This window comes from Magallana gigas, chromosome 9 (genome assembly GCF_963853765.1).
Source record: "Magallana gigas chromosome 9, xbMagGiga1.1, whole genome shotgun sequence".
NCBI lineage: Eukaryota > Metazoa > Mollusca > Bivalvia > Ostreida > Ostreidae > Magallana > Magallana gigas.
The window spans coordinates 48,766,634-48,794,000 of record NC_088861.1 but is presented as its reverse complement, the minus strand read 5'-3'; the positions used below and the strand labels follow the sequence as shown (position 1 = coordinate 48,794,000).

The window sequence follows — 27,367 nt, the reverse complement described above, 5'->3', positions numbered from 1 at the left end:
ACCAAACACCACAAAATGAACCCTAAAATGTTCACAGGAAATATTCAATTTGATTTTAAAACTTTATAACAACATATACAGAAGAAATTACAATATTTCCATACATGTTACAATATCTAGCCCACAAAACACATTGTCAACATAATGTAAATCATCTTGCATGTAAATAAATCTTGTGATTTAAAAATAAAACAAAGAAAACAGCAACTGTCCATGATATCAGTGTCATTTATATACACATTCCTTGGTGATCCACTGCTGTTTTATTGGAACATATTCCTCACAGTGATACATTTATACAAGTTTTTCCTTGTTTCCATGTATGCTCTCCTCACCATCAAACTGAAGAGGTGAGCCTTAGTTTTGAGTGTACAGATGTATGTTAAAAAAAAATCAAATATTACTCACAAAACATGTTAATTTTCACTGATAACTCTTATACCAGCAAGTACCTCATCATGTACTGGGCTATAAGTACCTCATCATGTACTGGGCTATAAGTACCTCATCATGTACTGGGCTATAAGGGTGCTCATTAGTTCACAGAGTTGTGACTCCATACAAAATGTAAGGCCATTTCACTGTTTTTGAGAATCATAAAAGTCAAACCCAGGTTTGTACATGAAACAATTCGCTACACATAATAAATCACTGAAACACTATAAATAATAGTTAGAGAAAACGCATTTCACAAGGGGATACAAAACACAAAATATTAAACAGAAAATTTTACCTGAAAAATAAACCTCTACTCTTGAATATTAAAAATAAAAGTTGATACTTACCTGGTAAAAACCATCAAAAGAATGACCCAAATAATGTCTATATCCAGCATTTATATTATTTTACCATTTAACATACCAGTATTCGTTGACATTATGATAATTTTTTGCTAGTTCACAAATCCTATGATCTCCAGATAATTGATATTCTTTGATCTCCAGATAATTGATATTCTTTGATCTCCAGATAATTGATATTCTTTGATCTCCAGATAATTGATATTCTTTGATCTCATATCCACACTGCTAACATTCCATGTTTTCTGACGTTGCTTTAATGAAACCCCTACAAAAGAAGTTTCTTTTCTTGTCCTTCCTCATGCAAATTTCCTGCAAATATAACTATCCAATTTTCTAGCAACCTTCACGAGGTTATATAAATATCCTTTCTATTATTCTGTACACTAGCACATTAAGTAGTAATATCATTATGTGTACTCATCAGCACAAGCAAAATAATACAAAAATCAAATTACAAATAAATTTCCATCATAGGTAACAAACATCCAATGCTGTTAACTTGAACATACGTCTTCATTGACTATCATTGTTCTCCCCTCTTGGTGGCTTAAATGTTGAGTAACAGGTGTTATTTGACCTCGAAAGTCTGGGATGGACGATATCCTGATGTAAAAATGTTGATTTTGCAGCTTCCTGATGCTGTTTTAATCCTGAATTACCTCCTTACTTAAATGTTTTCCGGACTTACAGTACCCTGTTGTTACTGTTTAATTAATTTTGGCATTTGTGCCAGACGTTATAATAATCTGCATCCTCCAAACGTTGTTATAATCTGTATCCTCCAGATGTTGTTATGACCAGTTCCCTCAAGCTTTGGTATAATCTGGATCCTCCAGACATTGGTATAATCTGCATTCTCCAGATTATGATCGTAATCCTCCAGTCCTATTTATAATCTGCATCCTCAATATGTTGTCATAATCAGCATCCTCCAGAAGTTGTTTTAATCTGCATCCTCCCCACGTTGTTTTAATCTGTGACCCCCAGGCGTTATAATAATCTGCATCCTCCAGACATTGGTATAATCTGTATCCTCCAGGCGTTATTTTAATCTGCATCCTCCAGACGTTGTTATAATCTGCATCCTCCAGACGATTTCATCTGCAACCTCCAGGCTTTGTTATAATCTAAATCCTCCAGGCGTTATAATAATCTGCATCCTCCAGGCGTTATAATAATCTGCATCCTCCAGACGTTAGTATTTAATCGACGTTATTATAATCTGAATCCTCCAGGTGTTATAATAATCTGCATCCTCCAGACGTTAGAATATAATCGATGTTATCAAAATCTGAATCCTCCAGGCGTTATAATAATCTGCATCCTCAAGACGTTAGTATAAAATCGATGTTATTATAATCTGAATCCTCCAGGCGTTATAATAATCTGCAACCTCCAGACATTAGTATATAATGTATGTTTTTATAATCTGAATCCTCCAGGCGTTATAATAATCTGCATTCTCCAGGTGTTATAATAATCTGCATCCTCCAGACATTAGTATATAATCAATGTTATAATAGTCTGAATCCTCCAGGCGTTATAATAATCTGCATCCTCCCCTCGTTGTTATAATCTGTGTCCTCCAGGCGTTATAATAATCTGCATCCTCCAGACGTTATAATAATCTGCATCCTCCAGGCGTTATAATAATCTGCATCCTCCAGACGTTGTTATAATCTGCATCCCCCAGACGTTAGTATATAATCGACGTTATTATAATCTGCATCCTTAAGACGTTGGTATAGTATACATCCTCCAGTCATTGTTAGAATCCGATAAATCACTGAATCATCTGTTGAATTGTTAAAATCATTTTTTTGTATAATCTGGATCCTCCAAACGTTGGTATAATCTGAATCCATCAGGCGTTATAATAATTTGCATCCTCCAGACATTGTTATAATCTGGATCCTCCTGATATTGTTATAATCTTGATCTGCATCCTCCTGATGCTTTAACCTAGTCTTGCATAAAGGTGGCTTTGTGTGACATGGAGTGTTTTGACGTTGTTTGCTTCAATTCATTTGGGCCCGAGTTATTTATCTAGGTCTAATTCCTTGTTGTAAATTGTCCAATATAGTTACTGCATAATAAACTTTTATGTCTGATCTTTCAGAATCCTAACAACTAACAGAAATGGAATGCAGGGGAAGTTGTGTCTTAAATTATGACGTTAAAATTTGAGATCTATAAGAATATACCCATACCTAAAACATTTAGAATTTCAAAGCATTGATATTTCAGCTGTTTCTCTGTTTCTGTCAAAACCTATTATATCACATTTTGAAGCTCATGAAATGAGGTCTCCCCCCTCCCCTCCCCAAAAAGAGACTGTTATCTTGGAAATAGTTTTTTGTATTTTCTCTATGAGAGCAATTTTAAACAAGGAAGGTTTTGACAGTGCCCCTGACAAACTCCCTACAGATCGGACATTTCCTCATGGCGGGAGCGCAGTCCTCACAGCAGGCGAGATGTCCACAGGGCAGAAAAGCAATGGACACGTTCTTCTCCATACAGATCTTACACAGAATCTGATCCTTCAGGCTTGTGTTCTCTTGTTTCAGGGAAGTCAGTTCTGTTCAAAAGTAAGATTTTAATTTTGCATATTTAAAAAAAACTTTTGCCACAATTCTTCCAGAAAATTCAAATACATAAGGATTAATTACAAAGTCAGACTATCATATATTGATATAATATGTAACATAATGCACCGTGAATGAAAATATTTCAACTCGGGGGGGGGGGGGGGGGGGGGGGGGGGAGCGCACTTAAACTATAGAGTTTTTAAATCTTTCACAAAATATTGATGGCTTCCTAAACAATATTTTTAATAGCTGTAGAAATTAAACATTTTTTTGGCTGATGGATTTGTTACAAAGGGAAAAGATACCATAGTGGACTGTAGTGAACATTAAGAGTAGAAGAGTTATTCCTCTTGAAATTTACACCATCTAATTCATCAGATTGAGGTTCGATATTTCTCTTGAATGCTTACCATCAAAATATGGATTTGGGAGAGAGTTTCTATTTTCATGTTCATCAAGGGATGCTTGATCTACAAAAAAGCAATATCTACAAGTAACGTTGATAAGGAAGAAACATCTCAATTTCTTTAATTTTAAATTGTCTATTCTCTATTTGAAAGACATTTATATTTCTTTATATATTACACCCCTCCCAATTACAAAAATAAACACTCTTAATATTTTAAGATTATTTGTTTACCATTATTAGAACCCTCCATTGCAGAGGCAGCCTCATTTGTGGAATTTTGATTTCCCTCTGGAGCAGGGTCTGATTGGCCCATGTGATGAGCTGTGTTCTCAGCTGTGGAATCTGATTGGTTGGTACTGTTGGTAGGGTTCTCAGAGACTCTTTCAGATTGGCCAACAGGAGTTCCTGATTCTGATTGGTTCAATTCGAAAATGACCTCTAGAATTTCTTGGGCTGATACCTTGTGCTTTCCTGGGAATAAATTATAAAAATAAAGAATGATAGGATGTTTGTAGATGTTAATTGTTTGAGCTCATAATAAATGAAATGCTCATATATGGTCTATAATTATCATTCTGATTTGTATCCATCCCATTACATGCATCAGAGACTACATGTGAGCTGGAAATTGATTAATTCAAAAAAATGAAATCCAGGATTCTCTAAAAATCAAGAAATAAAACATTGAAAGTTTGTAGAAAATAATAAATTGTAGTCTTTATGATATGACTTGATGATCTCATTTCTGACTGCCCCTGAGTGATTCCTCTTGTTGATTCAATCAAAAACTCACTTATGACCTGAAATCCGATTGCTTCAAATGGAAATAGGAAATGGTCTTCTTGAGCTTTCATGTGAATCACTGTTTATCAATACTATATGTCACAAAGCATTAATCGTGTTAATCATATACAAATGAATGATTGTCATAATAATATAACAGAATATCATTCAATTATTACAAAACAAGAAATATGTTATGTAATCTCCATTCTTAGTTGTTTCCTCCCATAGACTGAATCAGTGGAACATGTGTTACAGCAGACAAGAAATTGTCCAAAGGTGTACACCTGTTTGACTGAAAAGAATTAAAAAATTAACTGTTAATAGGCTGGTTGATAACATTGCCATTACAGTTAAATGTACAACACAATCAAATACTGTACAATCATGACCTTCCTATAATCAACCAAAATCATTGTTATTTAGTCCACCTCATAGCCAATCTATTTCATGGTTAAATATACCATTAAATAACAACATATAACATTATTTAGTGCAAATACTCATAAATTTTGTGACATTAAGGTAACTCGGAAGTTTACTGATTATGAGAAAACCTACCCTGAAAATTTGTCCACATGATCCATAGGTTTCAGAGTTTTATTTCTAAATTTATTTGAGATTTGTCTGCGCAGTAATATACAGCATTATTGTAAATAATAGCTGGTAATTCGTATTATGACTGTTTGAAGACCTCCCCTTATTGCCTAATTTTTCTTATTAGCAAAAATAAATGGCAGTACATACACACAACCATGTTTTATATTTTTCTATCAATCCTAGACAGATCAACAATATTACATAAATGTTTTTGTGTTACAAATACAGTGTCGCTGATAATATTAAGCACAGAATTTCAATGAAATATATAGCAAAAATGCAATTAATGTAATGTTGTGAAGAAAAATAGCTAGTTTTCTTTTTATGAAACTTCAAGTCAATCAATGCAAAAATAGTTGCCATACAACTATTGACAGAATAAATTCCTAATCATATAAAATTAATTAGCTTAAGTCAAAAGAATTTAAATTATAGTTAGATTTGTAGTTGAAAATACAGAACTTATATTTGTAAAAGAGGCGAAGTTAATGCATAAGGTTTCATCGATTTACTTATCTAAACATGATTTTAAATGAAGAAGTTCCAACGAATACTCATACCTTATACAACAAAATATGACAATGTAAGTCATATATTTAAATTTTTAGCACTTAATAATTATAAATGTTTGTAGAAACTACATTTAAGCTTTTTGAAATATTTCCTTTTTTCTTACTAAAGATCATTTGTTATTCTAAAAAATTGTACAAGTTTGTTATGACGGTCAACTCTTTATGTCAATTCCTATTGTGACGTCAGAAAAACCTGCGTGCTACGTTAAGAAACCCAACAACCATCTTAATTTATATTTTAAATTAAAAATAAAAAAACTAACTAAACTGCACTTCTTCTAGGTCCTGTAATGAATATATCATTGCTACTTACTAGATCACACCAAGTCTTACAGAAAATCAAAATTATTGTTATTTAACGCCCTAAAACTTTTAATGACCAACAATGTAGCACAATAGAATTCAGCATAAGGTTTGCAAGTCATGAGTTTGAAAACCCACTGAAACGTTCACAATTTTTACCTTCATAGGAGATTTTTGATTAAATATTGCAATTGCATTGGTTAATACTGCAATTCAAAAATTTTTAAATGGAGATTAAATTTTGAAATGATGTTTTTTCACTGACTTTAATACTGAAGTTGTTTAAATTCCACGGTGCTAAAATTTCATGATTTCTCAAAAAGAACCAATCGCAATGGTTTTAATTTCATGCTCCGAGAAAACCAGTTGATCACAGTGTAAGCATTTACACGTTTTAAAAACTTCTGTTAGTATTTACGATGGGTTTAAATTAGAGGCAAGACAATAAATTGCAAACATAGTGAAATTAAAACCATCATGATTATTTGCCAATCTACAGTTTATCATTAAGTGTTCCATACCAATTTAAATATTTACATTTGCAAATATGCTTCCTTGTATGAACCTACATAATAGCAAAAAATATTCAATTTTGTATGAATGTTTTCACGACGTCCCAACGATAACCGCATGCACTAAACGCTTGACGGTTGCAATTATGTAAACATGAAAACACTGTTATATTAATGATTTTGAACGTTTTACCATTCTCAAATGTAAATATAAGTTATAAAAAAGTTCACCTGGATATGAACTTGGTTGGTACGTGACCAAATCTCCTGAGAACCCCTTCCGGCTTAACAGGATTTGATCAGGTGACCAACCAAGTTCATATCCCAGTAAACTTTTTCAATTGCTGTTTATTTCTTAAATAAACCACAGAGACATCATCATTTTAACATTTTTTGACCGACAGTCCTACCTCGGGGTAGCCGGCTTTTGATGGTGTGGATGGCGGCTTTAATCTTGTCCTCGCTGTAGCCCATCTCTTTGATGGTGGTTACCGCCGGCGACTTCATCACCTTCTCTTCCTTTGCCTGGGCGGAATTTGGGTCACCTAAGATAGACCACATCATGTGAATGTCAAAGCAATTAAAAATACAAAAAAATAACCTAGTTAGTTGTAGTATCTATCATAATAAAAGTTGAGTATGAAAACAAGAGTTACGAAACGTAGATGTACTAGAGTTTATCAATTAATGTCTGATAATAAATCATCCTGTACTGACATGTTTTCAGTACGTGTATCTACATGTACATACAATTGTACTTCCTTACCAATCAAAGATAACTCTATAACTTTATCATTGTCAGATGATTTTGATAATCTACATCAATTACCCTTCCAACTAACGGCTCCTTAATAACTTGTCTGTATAATGTACATGCATGCCTTGACTGTTTGTTGTTACTCTAAATACTTTCTCTCACTAACACTATTTTCCAGCTTTTCTTTTTCTACCCCTCTCCCTCTCTGACATTATTTTTCTCCTCTTTCAATTTCTACCCCTCCTCATTCTCTGACCCGTAGTTTTCATTCCTCTTCTCTCTAGCATTGCCACCTTTCTGTCTGTTCTTTTTCTGTCTTCTCTTTCTCATTCACCTTACCCCCCTTCTCCCCCAACCCTTCTTGTATCTTTTTTCTGTCTTCTGCTCTTTTTTCTGTCCCTCTCTCTTCTCTTTGTTTCCTTTTCTGTCTTTTCTCTCTTCTTTTAGTCTCCTCTCTCCTTTATCTGTCTTATTCTCTGGCCTTTGTCCTCTTTTCCTGTTTCAATTTGCTCCTTCTCTATTTTCTTTCCATCCTTCTTTCTGTAACATACTTGTTTTCTTTCTGTCCTTTTTTTCCTCTCTCTCTCTAACATACTTATTTTCTTTCCATCCTTCTCTCTCTCTCTCTCTCTCTCTCTCTCTCTCTCTCTCTCTCTCTCTCTCTCTCTCTCTCTCTCTCTCTAACATACTTATAGCTGTGTTTGTCTGTTGGTTTCCCACTTCTTCCTGATTTCCCTGTTCATCCTGAGTGGATAATAACACAACATATTTGTAATAAAATGATTGAGCAGTTTTCTTGCAACCACAATGACTTTAATATAAACAATGATTTTAGAGAATCTGATCAATGCTTCTTACCAATTCCGCTGCACGTTTCTGCACCAGGTCTATAAACTCCTGCCCACGATTTTGTCGAACGAAAGCACATTTTTTGAACCATCTGGCATGTTCAACCTACGGAAAAGACACAAAAAAGAGATGTTTTATAAAAATCTCAGAACATGACATTATGGAAAGTTACATGTAGGGAAAAAAGATTTCATTAAACTGAATCATCATTTATTCATTAAAATCTCTTTCCTTTCTCCGTCCTCTTGCTTGTCTCTGTCTTTAACTGTCTCTTTTTTCTGTTTTTGTCAGTCTCTATTTGCTAACTGTTGCTCTGCCTGTCTCAGTCTTAAATTGCCTATTCAATATTTTGTTTAAGAAATAATATCTGTCCACTTGTATGTCCTTCTTTCTATCTCTCTACACCAGTCCCTTGCCGGCATCTCTTTATTTGTCCCTCTGTCTTTCTGTTCATCTCTATTCTAATTTGTCTCTTTTCAAACCCCATGAGTTCTTTAATCAGATAACTGGTATGTCCATTCTTTCCCCATTGTTCAGTCCTCCTGTCTGTCTGTCATTCAATTACTCTTTCTCTTTGTCCATGTCTCCTTCAATCTTTCATTTGAGTCTTTAAATCTGTCCTCTGGCTAGTCTGTCATTCTTTATTTGTCATTACATGTATATCACTTTCTCTCCAACCAAGTTTTAAACTTCTGTCCATCCAAGTTTTAATTTATCTCCATCAAACTTTGAGTCTGTCCTTCATCTTTTCTGTGTTTCCACCTCAAGTCCCTCTCACAAACCGGTCACTTACCCAGGGGTCGTCCCCAGCCTCCCAGTTCCTCAGTCCTCCTCCACAGAAGAAACACCTGGTATAATCTCCATATCCAGCGTAGAAGAATCCCGCCAGGGCCATGTCGCGTGGAGTCTGTGTCATAGCAGCGGGCCAGTCAGTGTAGGAACTGATTCTTACTGCTAGGATGGCGTACGACGGGTACTTAGGGCGGTCAAAGTTAATTCCCATCGGGTCCCTCTTGAGGGCCTCTAGCTGGGCCTCTTTACTGTGGGGTGAGGGAGCCTCAGCTGCCGCAGTGGAGTGGAGATTGTCTGTAGGAACCTGTGGGGTGGGGGTGCCAGTGTTTCTGGATGAGTCAGTGTTTCTGGGGGTGGGGACAGCAACTGCTTCACTGGTAGGTAGTCCTGCTGAAAGCTGCAATGCACATGTACATAAACTATCATCATGTAGCATAAAACATCCTGCTTTGTGATTATTTTTTAAACACAAAGATATCATCTCCTTCAAAAGAAATATTCATAGCAAAGAAAAGAACAGAAAAAAAGAATCCCTACATGGGCAGCAGGCTTGGAGCCTAATCTTCAGAACTATGTGATTTCCTTGTAACTTTGTTGCGCTATTTTTGCTGTAAATTAAGGTTTATTTAACAGCAATTTTTATTTCATGTAAGGCACATGCATGGTTACCTGAGCGTTTTTTGCTTACCTGTTGACTAGGTATGACATTCTGGTTTTCAGTCAATGGGGCTGTATTAGTATCTCTCGTCTCCTGGGGTCGAGAAAAGTTCCCCTGGGGTAGAAGGTTGTTCTCCTGGGGTCGAGTAAAGGTCCCTAGTGGTGAACGGTACTTCTCCTGGGGTCGAAAGGTTGTTTCCTGCTGTTGAAGGTTTGATTCCTGGGGTAGGAAGGAATCCTGTTGGGGCCTGTTCAATCCTTGGTCACTTAATCCCTGTACCGGGTCAGGGGGGCCAACAGAGGAGGCCACTCCTGATAAAATCTCTGGATATAACAGATTCCCAGGGGAAGGAAATTGCTGTTGATCCCGTGAAATCTGCCCCAGATTAGGGGTCTGATTGGAGGTCCCACGGGAAATGGGTATGTTGTTTGATTGACCAATCTTAAATCTGAAACAGAAAGAATTCAGTAACATTGCAGAATCATAGGAGTATCATAGCATGCAGAACTACTTGGTACAAACAATGAGATGAGCTGTAAAACCAATTTACAATGTATTTTAAAGTTAAAGATATATTTTGTGCCTGACAAATCACCCTTAGTTTGATACACTTACCTACAGTTAGGGCTGTGGTATTGGTCTGATACACTTACCTACAGTTAGGGCTGTGGTATTGGTCTGGGTCATCACCAAACCTCCATCCCTCGTGGACAACATGACAGCTGTAACAGCGAGCTCTATCCCCCTCCCCCAGCGAAACCCAACCGTTCTTAGCGAGAGTGGTAGAGAAGATGGATTTTAATGGCCAGTCAGAAAACGTCTTCAGGCGGATCCACTCAAAACTAAAAGCTTCATCTTCCCCAACAGAAAGCAGAGACATGCTGTCGAAAAAACTACTGAGAGTCTCTGTTGTCATCAAGGAGAAGCCATTCAATGCGGAGGCTGATAAAAGGGGCGGGAAATATGAGGCGCCGTTCTCTCTGTCCTCCTCCTCTGTCGCTGGTGTAGATTCGTTATCTACTATCTGTGTAGATTTGTTATCTACTATCTGTGTAGATTTGTTATCTACTATCTGTGTAGATTCGTTATCTACTATCTGTGTAGATTTATAATCTACAATCCCATTCTGGTGTTCTAGGGGAATCTCTAAAGTCTCTTGGACACCATTAGCATGGAGGTGATTTCTTTCAATACATGGTTTTCTCTGTCCAGCAATTTGTGGCTGGGCTTCTGCTACAGAACCATTCACTATCCCCCTGCTGTCTTCACAATTTTCATTGCTGCTACTGTGAGCTATCTCATGGAAGGTGGTTCTACCGTCACTGATACCCGGTCGTACATCATACAGTACCGTGGGGTTCCTCCTCAGACTGGTCTGCCAATTAATGATACCTCTCAATGATCTCTGTATTCGTCGTTTGTTTCTTCTTCTTCTACCCTGCCTGTGTCTTTTTTTTGGTTTATCTTTTTTTACTTCTAATCCCTCTGTGCATTCCAGAAAGACTGCAGTTTCCTGTGAATTTGTTGTTTTACATACTGTAGCTTCAATTCCTTTACTCTTTTTACTGTTCTCTGGATCATTTTCTGGCTGTTGAGTTGTGTTAGCATAATAACATACAATATCATTGACCATTACATCAATGTAGTCTCCATCTATCGAATCAGGTGAATTATTCCAAGTTGTGACCTTATTAGAAACATGCAAACTATCATGCATACTTTCATGTTTTAAGTTAAAGCTTGAGCCCACTTCTGGCGACTCTAAAATACTATTGTAACAATAGACATGGCCAGGAACATAAGAATTATAGAATTCTTCATTAATTTTTTCCTGTTCAACATCCACTTGACGAGACTGGCCAGGTACATGTACTTGTAGAGGTGCATTAGACTTGTAACCATTTCTTCCAGTGTTTGATTCTCTTTGCTTCTCACTCAACCAATCATCATCTTTGGTGTACTCAAAGTTTTGATCCATTTCAAAGTTTCCTAGGATTCCTGCTCTGCACCTTCTAATTCTAGGTATCTGACAAAATGATTGCTCCGTTTCTTCAGGCAGTTCAATACTGAATTCCACTATACTATCATCTTGAAGTTCTGTGACCACTGTTTCTTCATCAGATGCGAGGTTATCATCCAAATCAATAAGGTCCACATAATTTATTTTCAGAATATCATCTTCCCAATCCGCAGGTTTCTTTTTCCTTTTAAACTGCCTTTTTGTTTTCGTTTCAATCGAAAAATGACAATGTACAAAGTTAGTGGCATCTGTACAGTCATGTAATTTTCCATTCATCAATTCTGTATCTAGGATTTTCTCCTTTCCTATTTGACTTATGACAAGAAGAAGCAACCCCATGATGCATATGATGCAAACAGCTGAAAAAATAAATACTAGCTGTAAATCAGAGACCAGAACATTTTAAACAGTCACAGGCTTTATCATATACTTTAGGTACAAAAGTCACTAACAAACTTGGTATTTGCGATTTTATATTCTCACAATCTGATACAAAACGGTTTAATCGCAGAATAAAGTACTTGCATAAAATAAGGCATCTACAGTATTTGAAATTGCCTACCAATCTAAATAAATCAGACCTGTAAAATTGCTCCTCTACAATATGTCATACAAGATCTAAAAGCATACAGTACAGGGTCATCCCAAAGCGACCTTCAAAACAGCCAATAAAATCACTGCTGCGGCTGTTGAAATTTCAGCTAGTAATTTGGACATGTGTGTCTTTATCACCAAAGAACATAAATGCTCGACATGTCTTGTGTGGTGAACAAGTGCATGCATTGAATATGCATGAATTAAAGTTTATGGTTTTTTGGGATGATTCATGAAAGAACACTCTATTCAACCAGTTTTATGCACAATTTTTGCAGGAAAACCCATATTAATTGGTATCAATATACACTTTAAGTATCAGAGTTGTAAGATATTATTAGAATCATTCATTATTACAAGTGTGGGATAGTGAAATTCCACCTCGGGGCCAAGATTCACGGTCTAGGACGGAATTCCAAGGTGGAATTTCACTTTCCCACATGAGTTTATAATGAATGATTATTTTTCTCGCATTATTTTACATTAAAAAATGATGCCTGACAACTTTTTGTTACAACATTCAAAGATTACTTTCGGTTTATCCCTCCATGTGCTTCAAATAGTGCAAGTCAAAATGAGAGCATACAACAGTTTTTTCAATAAAGTTATGATAAATTGTAATTAACTAAGCAAAACAATTACTTAATTGATAATTTCAACCAAATCAGACCTTTGATCTGCTCACTTAGATCGCTACACTAGGATCTGAAGTAAGTCAATAAGGGGTCACCTCCGAACAACCTTTGTAGTATCCAATCAAACAACGGTTTGCAAGATTCTGTAAATCATTAGGAATTTAAACACTTTTGAGTAATAGCCGATGCATTACGAAGAGGATTTAAAATGAAAGTAGAAAATGAAAGTGTAGCGATCTAAGTGAGCGGATCAAAGGGTCTGATTTTAATCAAATTGCGTAGTAATACACAGTGTAAGACAGAAAAATCTCACACTGCTGTCTCCCACTGGACAAATCGACCTCACACTGGTGATAATGCGAGAAAAAGCTATCAAAATACTGTATACAGTGTAATTTTTGCCCCCCTACACTTGCAAACAGTTTCAGCCCATCTTGAATTTGCCCAGACACAGTTATGAATAAAGAGAGTTAGTTTGAGACATTGGAATTTTCCCAGTCTTAAATTTGCCCGCTGACAACAAGGGCAAAATGGGCAAAAATAAAAATGGAGGTAAATATTTTCTTGTACTGTGGTTTCATCAATATTCGTTGAACCAATTTTCGTGGATTTCGTTGTTAAGTTGATCCACGAAATTAAATGTTCATTTAAGTTTAATTTCAACTAACATTTTGTATTGATAGGATCATTGGCCACCAAATTACGTATCCTTGAAACTGTGGTTTTCAGAAAATCCACGAAAATTGATACCCACGAAAATTCATGAAACCACAGTATATAGTATCATAAGACTTGTTTACGAAAGCTTTACTCTGATTGGCTAACACAATTTTGTTCATACTTTAAAATTTGTTCCGAGATGACCCATTTGTACTGGGTGTTGATAAAAAAAGACAAATAAAATGACTCTCTTGTTATTACTCAATAGTTTATCCCACTATTGGGATAAATGTGATACATGTATCAATACGTTAATATTACATGATGCATTACCAAGTAATCTGAGTATATTGTGTATCAGTCACCTCCAAAACAAATAGAATAACTCAAATTGTGGCTAACCTGAAAGCACAGAAACTAATACTGTGTAGATAAAAGATGTTTGTTCTTGGACATCTTCCATTTTTATGATATATTCTGGTTTAATCCATTTATTTCAACGTCTGGTCTCAGTCCTGATCAAAATAGAAAACAAAATGATAAAACATCACTAAACAATTATAATAGTTAACATTCATGGATAAAATTTTATATCAGATTTTAATTTCAACAATCTACTGTACATCCAGTTGGCCAAAAATGTAAGAGATATTATTCTAGACAACTTGTAACACACCAGTCAACATAACATCCAGTTTTAACAGTCCAGCTCAATCTTTGTACAAGTTCCTATTTTAAAGAGAAAAACCCACAATAATTCATCCAATTTACAAATATGCATGAATATCAACAATTTTATTAAATTCATGATGTATTAGAACATTATTTAAAACCAGAATTTCCTTATCAATTAACATGATTAACATAATATTAAAATTAGATGAAATTTATATCATTCTCTCTTTGTAAAATCAAGGAAGAACAGACTAGGTTAAAAGAACATTTTCATGATTTGGGTTGAAAATTTTCAAATTCAATTTTCTCTTTTACATGAACATGATGAAAATAAGTAAAAGTTTGGTTTATCTTTTCTAAAATTAGGTAGATGTGATACCATGAAGTTAATATTGAATGCAGAAATCAATTTAATTATGTTTTTGCCAGCCACTCTTACAAAAAAATTTAAAAAGAAGATGACCAGTGATGGGCGAGACTGAATTTCATCATTTTAAAAATCATGATGACTTCTAATCATAAAACTGATTTTTAATTACGACTCGCTGAAACTCATCATTTTCAGAATAATGATGAAAGACAGTCATAACTATTTGGAGTTTATTTTAAAATATAGAGTGACCTCTGAAAATTAATAAATATGACTATTTCATCAGGTCTGGGCATATTTAAGCTGACATGAATTAATAAAAGCATTTGGTCACATTATTATTTAGATTCCATCTGTTCTCAACTGCCACTGGGGTATTATACCGGTCGAGAAAGTTATGGTTAGTTGGTTTCCGATTGAGTCATTCAGATTGCATGGACTTCTAAATAATTGAACAACACATTGTAGTAAATGTGATTGTGAAAAATTAAGAATAAAGTAAACTACATTCAATATATTCTTTGAAAGAATTTTCAATGGGTCTTATTGTAGAGCCAGCTGGCTGTACTTCCTCCAACATAGTAGATTAGTGATAGTCAATCCAAGAATGTTTAAACAGTGTAACATCGCTTTTATCAGAAACACTCTGTTTTCTAAAATCCATGCTGTCACTGCACAATCTGCTTCAATGTGTTGTTTGTTCATATGCAATATTATTTAAGCAATGGATTTTTTAAAAGATATAGTCTCATAACTGCAGCGGTGTGTGCATACAAATTGAGTAACACACATTTTCATTGCTTATATTTACATTTTTTTTAACTTCTTGCCTTGTCTGCAAATGTGATTTATACCTTTAAAATGCTATTTTATCCTAATGGTAAGATCAAGTTAATGGAAGAGCCACTGTAACAGCCACAAGCCTGAACTTTGTTTCTCGCTTGTGATGTTGCATTTTACAGCATTCAACGTTTGTCATGTCATAATAAAACTTGTCATTTTAACCTTTGAATACCCTGTGTGTGTTACAGAGTTATAACTGCAGTAGCTTTCCACACACTTAACTTGCAAAAAATATGTGGAATGTAAATATAACAGTAGGACACTGGAAATGTTCTACAATGATAGTGGATTTTTTAAATATGTGTGCCTTGATTTCGTCTTATTTTTTTTCATATCCTTCAATGGATATTCCTAACCAGTGCAGTGGTTGTCATAATTATATTATATTTGTTCAAAACATGTTCTTACAAATCTTTCCGTCCAATGTAATGTGTTCGGGTGAATGAATACCTGAATGTGGTGAAGCATGAATAGTGCTCTCTGCCATATGTAGGGGGTGTGTAGCGATGAGTGGATAACAGAAATCAAAAACTGGCGGTTACTATGTCTGAGATGAAAGGGAAGTAAAACATACTTATGAATTCATGTCAGCTTTTATTATTTCATTTGTTTTATGGGGCACACACTACTTTATTTTGGTTCAATTGTGGGCCAAGATGTTTCTCTACACATTGGACCATGCAAGGATGGTGTACTTTATCTCATAAATGAAGTCAAAGGGTTGGAAGAATTAATTTTGGAATGAAAAAATGATAAAAACAAGACTTATTAACAAAAATAATAAAGATGTGTATATTATGTAGTCAGGAGATTGTCATTTCTACTTACTACATAATGTACACATCTTTAATTATACATCAGTTATTTTTCAATATGATAGATTTCAGTCTCACCCCTGGGTGATAACTGTAAGCCAATTCTCATTCTCACTAGTGAATCACCCCCCCCCCCCCCCCCCCCTCCCTTGATGTGAAAATACAAAATAAGCAATGTCAACATTTAACAGGAAGTTTACATCCAATATGTTAAAAAATGAATCTCACCATGCCTAAACAAAAAGATTCTTAAAATTTTAGGCATCTGCAAATACTATAGTTGCTGAGAAATCTTTGACAAAAATACGATAGAATATCAAGAATAAACAAAAAAAGAAATTTAACTAGAAGTTTATGTCCGATTTGTACAAAAATAAATCCCATCATATAGCATACCTTAGCAAAGAGTGTGTTAGAATATCAAGCATCTGCAATAAACAGTTGCTGAGATAAATGTGACAGAAATTTGTTAGTGATGGTCAAACAGAAAAACAAGGGTAAAACAGTATATCCCCTCTCCTTCAGAGCGGGGGTAAACATTTGAAAAAACATATGCATCATACATTACAAAGGTAAAGGTTGATCAGTCAGGAGAAAAACAGAAACTACTGAAAAATCTGCAATAGACTTATAGAAGATTAAACTGTCATATTTACCTTCAAATATTGTACACTATATTTAAGTAGAAACTTATCTATTCTGATAACCCTATACACATTACATACGTGTTTCATTATTCATATGACAAGTTTAAGGACAATGTAATGATAATGACACTATTCATATATAAATACTGAGTTGTTTCAGCACAGGATAATTGGCTTGGCAATCTACTTTAATTTATACAAACTGTTACACTAGTGACTAATTTTCATCCCTAGATGAAATAACATTTAGAAAATAGTCGGAGGCTCATGTAATACATCACTAGCTCGAGCAAGAATGACTTTTGACCAAAGAATACTGCTTACTAATTTTACTATATTAAACATGTTAAAGCTGAACACCGCTCATCTTTTATCACCACTATCCCTACAACCCCTATATATGCTGCAGACCTCTTACACCCCTGCGAATGTTAGTGTCATTTAAGGTTTTATTTGACCCTTAAGTTTTAGTTTTGCAGTAAAAATTGTGCCTCGTGTTTAAAGTCTATTTCCTAATATCTAGGTACTTGTAATCTAACATAAAATCTAGAGGTTTATTGATTTTAAACTTTTATTATCTTCCTTATTTGGTGGATAAAATGTATTCTAGAAATAAATGTGACAATATAGAGAATATATGTTTTTTCTGGTGTTGCAACAATTAACATGCTAAGTAGCAATCCCCCCTAAGGATTAATTTTTAATTCGCGCCTGACCTAGTAATATAGCATCAATTAATATTAAAACAGACTATATTATTTTTTGCAAAATGTTACTTGAAAATGGCTCTATATACTAAGTTTTTATACAAAACAGACATCGATTCTTTTTTTTTAAAAGCATGATATTGCACATCAGAAGCATTAAACATGGCTATGATTTTATCAAGCAACCCAATGTTTACATTTTCAACCACGTGAAGAGTGGCTGAACACGAACGATAACTCTTCTGAATATCATCATTTAGTTAAAATAACCTCTAGATGATGAAATAGACATATATGTTAATAGGTTTTCTTGTTTTAACATAAATCAAAGTAGGATATGATATGAAAAACGACCAGTACTTATGTATTTTTAGATTATTATCTGAACACTATACTTCCGCTCAAAACTTCACAGGAACTGAACAAATCTCGGTGAAGTCTCGTGAAAGTTCATTCGAGCACCTCTGGATTTATTACATACTTAGCAACGATAAAGAAAACATTTTGAACACATTCCATGGGTGTCTTAGCAGTTTAAAATATTTGGCTGTAGAGGTCTAACCTGTGTGGATGTGCATCTTGCCGTGCTATTCTGTCCCGATGAAATTATCAAATTTTAGGCATTTTTTTTCAAGCCAGAAGAATACCAACATCAAATAAACAGGTTAATGCATTATTTACAAACAGAATATGCACATAAAATAAGAAACAAATGCAAAAAAAGACAATAAAATGAATACTACACGTCGGCCACAAGTTTCAGGTGTGCAATTGGGTGTAACGAAATCAAAGGGTTTATATACCTGTGTTAATGCATTGGCTATTTGCGAGCGGTGTTCAGCTTTAACATAGCTCGCGGGTTTGCTGATGTCACAATAGGAATCGACGTAAAGAGTTGACCGTCATAGTAAACTCATAATTTTTTTTAAAATGACAAATGAGATATTTAGAAGTATAAAAGAAAATATTTTAAAAAGCTAAATGCGGTTTATGACTGTTTATAAAAAGATTTATACTATCAAGTGCTGAAAATTTAAAGATGTCACATACATTTTCACATTTAGTTCTATAAAGATAAAGAATGAGTGTGCGTTAGTGCATTTAAAGTCATGTTTTAAAATAGAATGTATGCATTAACTTCGCTTTTCTTTTTTTACAATTATAACTTCCGTAATCTGTACTACCGATTAAATTCTTAAATTTCTTTTGGCTTGAGATAACTGTTTTATTCGATTACTTACTTATAATGTCAGTAGTTGCCTGGCATTTTAATTTTGCATTGATTGACTTAGAGTTTCATAAAACAAAAATAGCAATTTTCTGTATCTTTACAGCTTTACATTAATTGCATTTGATAACATTCACAATAATAATCTCCTTTGCACCAATTTGTTCAATGCCTTTTTGGCACTGATCATACTTTACATTTATAGACTTATTCAGATTTGCTGGCCTCTGTTCATTATACCTCTACACACTGTCCGTTTCTCACACCTTTATAATACATGATATATATACCGGTACTTACTTGCTTCATGCTCCTAGCAAATTCTTTTTCAATTCTGATAAGACTCTGTGGTTTATTCTCATTGTTTAACCTTAACATATGCTAACAAAGAGAAAAGTAAATCAGGCTGTTACAATATGTTAACTATGAAATATATATACAAATATAATAGTGTTATCAAAATAATTATGTAATGCGCAGATAAACTATTGTGAAAACTTGATAAAGACCGCCTCCACCCAGATTGTTCCTACTAATCTAATCCAACTAATTTAGAGGTGGATGATATGTGCCTTTTAATTATTAATTGTAATGATTGGAGTTCTTATTTCATCACATAAAACAACATAGCCAAAATTTGCTTAATGTTTTTAAACAATCAGAGTCAATGACTGTGTATTTATAGGATGTGTTGCCTTTTCAAGTGACAGATGTCAAGATTCTGAATTTCTTCAGGTAAGGTTTGGGCTCGCGTTTCTTTTCATTTTAAGAAATTGCATCAAAGATACATATTACCATTTTTTTCACAATATACTAAAAGTCATTCATTCAGTTTTCATTTCAAAATGAGTACTTAGTACTCATAAGAACAAACCATTCTTTTCTCGACTTATATTTCTTAAAATCAGAGGAGTTAACTTTCTGTATGTATGCAATTAAAATACAAACTGCTCTGTGTAGTGTGTACAGAAAAATTAAATACAATGCAAATATTTAAGTAGAAAATACATGACCAGTTCATAACAAGTATTCAGTACAGAAGTTAACAAATAATAGAACCACTCCCCCCCCCCCCCCCCTCCCTTTTTTTTTTACTGAATAATTCAACCTTTTAAGGACCATAACTCTATCAAAAATCACCTAACCTGGACCAAGTTTAATAACTTGACCTGTATTTTCTGGTAAGATATCTGTATATGCAATTTTGACTTTATATATACACACCCCTTCAAAAGTTATAGCGCAGACACTGAAAATTTCTGATTTTTTTTTTCAAAGTTCAAAAAGCATTTTAAATTTTCAAAAATTGTCAGATCTGGACTAAATTCAAACTTGACCTGTATAATATCCATATATCAAATTTGAGTTGAATGTGTGGAACCATTGCCAAGATAATGAACAGAAAGTTAATTAATAATGACAGATGTCATGGAACAAGGTACATGTAACACTGTATGCCTTCTGCCATTTTACCGAGGAGGCACATAAAGAACATTTGTATTCAATTCACCAAGTACAGAAAACTAATCAAAAACTAAAAATAATCAAATTGAACAGTTACTTGCTATAAGCAAATGTGAAGTTATCTTCCATTGAAAATGTATTATGCACATGATGCATAGTATGATATATGAAATGTCTCTATAACAAATATTGAAAATATATTGATCTCTTACCATTTTCCAATAATTTATTGTTACAGTTATGAGTACTACTTGTAACACTGACTGTACAATCTCAAATAGTTATTGTAAACCAACTTTAATTTGCATGCGAGAAACATTATAACTGCTCAAAATAATTTGAATAAAAAGTGCAAGTAGATTGGGTACAAGTTTTCTTTTCTTAATCAATAAGACTTGATCATTCATTAAATGCTAAAATCGGGCCATATTGATATCAACTTACTATATCTATTGCTAGATGTGTCCTCCAAGTCTCTCCCTATAAACTGTACATCAGCTGTTTCTGAAACAATATATGAATTATATTCATGATAGCATTTAAAATGACATTTATTTTCAACTATACATGAACAATCTGTTATAAACATGCAACATTTGTTCTCCAACTTTCAAAATCAAATCTATTGAAAGTAAAGAATTATGTACAGTTTCAGACATATGTTGCCCTGTTTTAGAGTGATTTTTAGAAATAACACAAACAAGAGGCCCATGGGCCACATCGCTCACCTGAGGAACAATAGGTATGATAAAATCAGCTTAATGGAGTCATAATACAAACTATCTGGACAATGTACAATAATACATGTAGATCCCGTATAAATAAAATCCATTTTCCCCTGGATATTCTTATGTTTATAATCATTAGTCCCTTTTCTAATAGGACGATTTTATAGTCATATCATATGTTGAGTATTGCAGTTCTCAAAAAGATCCTTAACAATTGTTTATATATGGGATATAAACGTACATAAACTCTGAACCTTATTGTGAGGCCAAAGAATTGTCCTGGGGCCAAAGTCTTAACAATTATAAAGAATCATCTAGCTGATTAGTTTCTGAGAAGAAGATTTTTAAAGATTTACCATATATATTATTTTGTTAAACTTTGAACCCCCATTGTGGCCCCACCCTTCCCCTGGGGATCATGATTTTCACAACTTTGAATTTACACTACCTGAGGACGCTTCCACACAAGTTTAAGCTTTCCTAGCTGATTAGTTCCTGAGAAGAAGATTTTTAAAGATTTACTCTATTTATTCCTATGTAAAATTTTGACCTTCCATTGTGGCCCCACCCTACCCCCGGGGGTCATGATTTTCACAACTTTGAATCTACACTACCTGAGGATGCTTCCACACAAGTTTCAGCTTTCCTGGCTGATTAGTTTCTGAGAAGAAGATTTTTAAAGATTTACTCTATATATTCATATGTAAAACTTCGACCCCCCATTGTGGCCCCACCCTACCCCCGGGGGTCATGATTTTCACAACTTTGAATTTACACTACCTGAGGATGCCTCCACACAAGTTTCAGCTTTCCTGGCTGTTTAGTTTCTGAGCAGAAGATGTTTAAAGATTTACTCTATATATTCCTATGTAAAACTTCGACCCCCCATTGTGGCCCCATTCTACCCCGGGGGTCATGAATTTCACAACTTTGAATCTACACTACCTGAGGATGCTTCCACACAAGTTTCAGCTTTCCTGGCTGTTTAGTTTCTGAGAAGAAGATTTTTAAAGATTTACTCTATATATTCCTATGTAAAACTTCGACCCCCCCCCCCATTGTGGCCCCACCCTACCATCGGGGGTCATGAATTTCACAACTTTGAATCTACACTACCTGAGGATGCTTCCACACAAGTTTCAGCTTTCCTGGCTGTTTAGTTTCTGAGAAGAAGATTTTTAAAGATTTACTCTATATATTCCTATGTAAAACTTCGACCCCCTATTGTGGCCCCACCCTACCCCCGGGGGTCATGAATTTCACAACTTTGAATCTACACTACCTGAGGATGCTTCCACACAAGTTTCAGCTTTCATGGCTTTCTGGTTCTTGAGAAGAAGATTTTTGAAAATTTCTCGAAATTGTTCATGAATTTCTAATTATCTCCCCTTGAAAACGGGTGTGGCCCTTAATTTTCACAACTTTGAATCCCCTTTGCCTAAGGATGATTTGTGCCAAGTTTGGTTGAAATTGGCCCAGTAGTTCTTGAGAAGATGTTGAAAATGTGAAAAGTTTCAGACAGACGGACAGACGGACGACAGACAAAATGTGATCAGAATAGCTCACTTGAGCTTTCAGCTCAGGTGAGCTAAAAATCAACAGACTGAAGAAAAAAAAAATCTCGGGCTAAAATGATAATTATGTAGGGGTCAACAATATGCTAAGGACAAACTGTTAAGTGAAACTTGGGAAGCAACGCAGCAAAACTATTTATATGTTAAAGACAGCAAATATCTTGCTTTAGTTGAAATTAAATTAAATTGAAAAGACAAAAATGCATGTCTTGGAGTCAGTTTTAAAATAACATGCCTGACTGAAATCACATATATATGTGCTACAACTACAAGGTGTGCTCAGTGGTTACACTGTATGGTAACCTTGACCTTTATCTACTAAAGATAACTTCTACCTCTTTCCTTGGACAGACAGACAGAAGCACTGTACACATATTCCCATAAAATATCCATAATTATTAAATGTAAAATGCTTAAAACAGATAGTCATATTTCTGTTTAATTACAAAAACAATAATATATATATATATATATATATATATATATATATATATATATATATATATATATATATATATATATATATATATATATATATATATATATATATATATATCCAGTATAAGTTTCCAGTTCCAAAACGATCTTTTCCTGTTGAGTGTATATAAATTGTTTATTGTTTAGGTTTCCTGTAAACTGTTGATATTTATTATATACTCTATACTCTAAAAATAATGTGGCTTAATATCAGAATATTGTAAAGTCTAATTTTTTGCAGAATGCTGTAAAGAAGGATAATCCTACTTTCTTGTCCATATACAAGTACTGACTGGGGGTTTGAGTTGTCTTTCTCTGACTTATTTCTACTGTTTACTCTTAAACCATGCAATCAAATTGTAAGTACTGGTACACAAAATTGCAGAGAGTATTATCTTAACTAATTTTGTTTATATTAGGCATACATAGAGAGAATAATTATCATGCATGTAGAACTAAAGTAAGAAGTGTTAGCTTAAAATGTGTAACAGGACAAACTAAAAGAGGCTATTACAAAAAGTGAAAGTGGACAGTGGTTTGTGTCTACTTAACTCATGTGGTACTGGTTGTATCTTCTCAATATTAAAGCAAGGATTTCTATCCACTCCGCTCTCTATATAGAAAAGAGCGGATCAGAAACCTTTGCCTTACGAAGGTGGACTAGCAGTTGGGGGGTTGATCATTTCCTATCTAAATATGTGGTGTCAGAAGAAAGTCTAAATTCTTTAAGATCAGTTCAGATTTAGTGAATGCGGGGCTTACAATAAGGGGCTGCTTAGGCAATTTCTCCCTGTTTTAATAAAAATTCAACACAGCTGCAGATTTCATAATTCATTTGGCACAGTAAACTAAAAAAAATAGTTCCAAAATGTGGTCCTTGTATAAGCAAACTTCGAAAAAATATTGAATTCTAAATAAAAAGTTATATTTAGAAATTATGCAATAAATCAATATACATGTAGGTTAAAAAAAAACTTTACTATCTGTCTCAGGAATATCATTTTATATATTCTTATTAAAATCATATACTTACATTCTTAAATAAATTTACAACTCATACATGTAGTTCCTAAAACAATGTGTATAACAGCTGTTGAAACTGAAATGTACTCATTGTGTAATAATCTACTTGTAACTATGGACAAGTGTAAAGTCCAATGCTCAGTTTTTATTATTTGCATTAGTAAATCAGCTATTAAGCCAATTTATGCTGCATGACAATTCTAAACTTTGGTCAGAGTCTTTATCTTGTGATTATGTACAGTATCACAAAAGCACACATTATTTTGTTAAATCTAACCATATTACACCAATATTAAGCTATACATTTTTCATGAACTTCATTTCTATGGGCCACTTGATAGTGCAGTTACTGATGCAGAATCAGATATCAAAACATGAAAATTTTGTGCATCAAAAACTCACTATAAGAAAAAATTTAACATGCTTCCCTGTCACAGTTTTCAGTTACTTTATTTCTTTAACAAATTTAGAGTTCTAGAATCAAAATAGGTACTACATCTTCAAAGACATAAATACCAAATAAGGAGCATTAACAGGAGTTAGCGGTCTTTTACTTCCGAGCCAGCTGATGCACTTAAACAAGATTTATCAAGATTTGAGTGATTTAAATGATATATTAATTTCTAAATCACTGTGTCTTTTAAAAAATGTAATTTTAAGAAAAAAGAATGTCTACTTAATTTACTGATGTGAACATATTTCATATTTTGTCATGCTTTCAATATACAATCAAGGAAAGTGAGAGGCGAAAAGTTGATACACAAATCATAATTAGTATGTTTTCATAGGAAGAAAGTGAGAGTTTGCATGAGATTTAAACAAATCTGGAATGGGAGATGGGGGAAGGGTCCCATGCCTAACGTGCCTGTGGTGCAATGAGAAGTAGCAATCAGTTAAACCGAGAGAAATATTCTGTAATGTAATTTCTCAGTGTCCCATTATCTGTTCACAACAGAAATAAAATAAATTTGCTTGAACTTATTAGTCACAGTTTTTAAATGTAGCCAATTATTCTACTTCATTTCATGGTGAAGGTGTTTAAAAAAACCATCAGATGCAATTCAATTCTTAGTGATGACATAGATCTATGAAGTTAAAATTCAAAATATTTTTTTCTGTACTATTGAGACATAGGTACCTGGTCAAAAATAGATGCAAACTAGTTGTGTAATATCAGCTACCATGTCTTTAATAATTTGTCCGGAAAACACCTATAATGCTCAGGTTTACACACATACTAACCCAATACCTAGTTAAGTTAACAAAAGAACTACTCAACAGAACCTTTGTGTTCGTCATTGTCTGCCTCACTGCTCATATGTTAATTTAAATTCCAAATTTGACATCGTTGCAGCATGAACAACACCACAATTCATTTCAATCTACTATATATTTACATCTATCAAGTAATTTCTCCTCTATTTACTGCACAAAATAGACACGATGATGTCAAACTCAAATTATCATATAAGACAAAGTGGCGATTTCTTTTATCTAACGTAGTGATGTACACTAAGGCCTAAAAAAAAAATACTGTGTTTAGGGTAACACTGATGAAAAAATTAGGTTAGGTAGGTGGGGATTTTTTTTTATTTTATCTATTTTTTTGCCTGAATCCTAAGAATGTTTGTTTGTTTCATATTTAAAAACGTATTTTTTATTGGAAATAAGATAAAATTCACAGTCGGATAAAATCAGGCATCTAAAAATGGTAGGATCGGGCCATTTTTGTAGGTTAGGTCGGGTTACCCGAAACACACAACTTTTTTTTTTAGGACTAACAATAACTTTGTTACTTTTACTTTCTCTTTATGATTAATTCATTGATTTGTTAAAAGATAGATGTAAATATGAACAATCAAATGCTTTCTTTGATGATTCATGTGGGTAATGAAGGTAGCGATTATTGCAGAAAATATTTAAATAACCCGCGTGATGGGGTTATGCATTTTACAATGACGCTACCGTAATATCCTGCATTAATCACCATGAATTACCATGCCTACTACAAGTATTAATAACTAAGCAATTTATTGTTTCAATTTCCCAATTTAAAGCAGACCTTTTATTTTTTATCATTGAAAGGCAGTGACACATAAAGACTTGACTAGGGAACAGCTTGATCAGTCTGACTTTAGGTCTTTTTTTCAACTGACAACTGTTATGAGGTTGGATTTAATAATGGATGTTTAATTTTCAATGCTAAACATAGCTTCTAAAAGGACGATACAAGGAATAAACAAACACAGGATCCTGGAATGAATCTTAAATTTTTTTTTTTTTTTTTTTTTTACAAAATTCAACCCAATTCGCGAATGCTTATTATATGTATAGGATATCTAATAGCTTAGAATGAATTGTTTTGTACAATTTTAAATATATTGAGGATCATTCTATAGTGTGAATTTTTTTTTTTAAGTCTATGTAAAAGCGTACACCAGGTCCACAATTCATTTTAACCATGCATTGAGGTGGTTTTTATCATATCAGAGATCGGATAACTTGTCAGGCATATGCCTATTTATGAGTTAATGGTGTTCAGCTTTAATCACTTTGCTTCTCTCATTTTCAAAACTTGAATCTTCAATAAGGCAACCTTTGAAAAATATTTGTTTTTCTTTGATATCTCCCTACTAAAAGGTTAAACTTTTGATCCATTTAAATAAAAATAGTTCTTTATTATTTTTTAAAAAGAAACAAGACTAAATATTCACCAGTCAGATACGATTGATATATAAGTCAGAATAGGGCAAGAGGCAATTTTGGGGAAGGGACCGGATGTGCTGTTCCCAAACTATCGTGTTAATACTCACGGTCACCAGACGGTACAACTCCATTTCACTGCACCTTTAATTTCTACACCTGTACAAAATGTAACAATAAAATCTATATCAATGATCACAAATTCAAGTAAAATATCAAAAATAAGATTTTATCACCCTTCTGACAATTCAATTTCATATAGTGATATGTCAAAACGATGTACAGCATTATCAGTAATGATTACTAAGACATAGGTCAAATGGCTGTGTGCTTGATTTATGTATATATATAATCTTCATTGTAAAAGAAACACTATAATAAGTAAATAATTTTATCATGATCTATGAATATATATACAGAAAAGAATTGTTGTTGCTTTGTAGTTGTTGTTGCTTTGTAGGTATGTCCTTGATCTGCCCTTGGCAACTATAGTCTTTACTTCTTTTTTATCAGAAAGTTACGCTTTGCCTATTTTCTCAAAATGTTATAGATAGACCCTTTCTGCTTTATTATGCTTT

At 33.8% G+C, this 27,367-nt stretch overlaps 1 protein-coding gene and 1 long non-coding RNA gene across 5 annotated transcripts; one reads left to right on the top strand and one right to left on the bottom strand.

Annotated features, from left to right (window-relative positions):
• The first annotated feature begins 1,853 nt into the window (after window positions 1-1,853).
• Window positions 1,854-2,489, top strand: LOC136271835 (uncharacterized). The gene is made up of 2 exons (XR_010709826.1): window positions 1,854-1,969; window positions 2,246-2,489. It is a non-coding gene; the product is annotated as an uncharacterized lncRNA (long non-coding RNA).
• LOC117691853 (uncharacterized) lies at window positions 2,092-26,954 on the bottom strand. 4 transcript variants are annotated; one of them, XM_066072379.1, is made up of 15 exons: window positions 26,900-26,954; window positions 20,729-20,788; window positions 19,121-19,201; window positions 16,895-16,910; window positions 14,212-14,264; window positions 13,938-14,050; window positions 10,280-12,005; window positions 9,657-10,074; window positions 8,970-9,365; window positions 8,186-8,281; window positions 8,017-8,071; window positions 6,981-7,115; window positions 4,032-4,271; window positions 3,802-3,861; window positions 2,092-3,381 (listed from the first exon to the last, which is right to left on the bottom strand). In XM_066072379.1, exons 6-15 carry the CDS (start codon window positions 13,996-13,998, stop codon window positions 3,185-3,187), a joined length of 3,384 nt encoding a protein of 1,127 aa, XP_065928451.1. In that variant the 5' UTR covers window positions 13,999-14,050; window positions 14,212-14,264; window positions 16,895-16,910; window positions 19,121-19,201; window positions 20,729-20,788; window positions 26,900-26,954; the 3' UTR covers window positions 2,092-3,184. The 4 variants fall into 4 exon arrangements, 3 of the variants coding, with proteins under 3 accessions (XP_065928451.1, XP_065928450.1, XP_065928452.1); XM_066072378.1 differs by lacking the exon at window positions 16,895-16,910; XM_066072380.1 differs by lacking the exons at window positions 14,212-14,264; window positions 16,895-16,910.
• Between the last annotated feature and the right edge of the window lie 413 nt (window positions 26,955-27,367).

Bases quoted from the DNA above. Each gene is read 5' to 3' on its own strand.
- LOC117691853 (XM_066072379.1), bottom strand. From the start codon at position 13,998: ATGGAAGATGTCCAAGAACAAACATCTTTTATCTACACAGTATTAGTT. The intron at 10,075-10,279 runs GTAAGTGTATCA...TTTCTGTTTCAG, and splicing joins TACCACAGCCCTAACTGTAG to ATTTAAGATTGGTCAATCAA. The intron at 3,382-3,801 runs GTAAGCATTCAA...ACTTTTGAACAG, and splicing joins CCCAAATCCATATTTTGATG to AACTGACTTCCCTGAAACAA.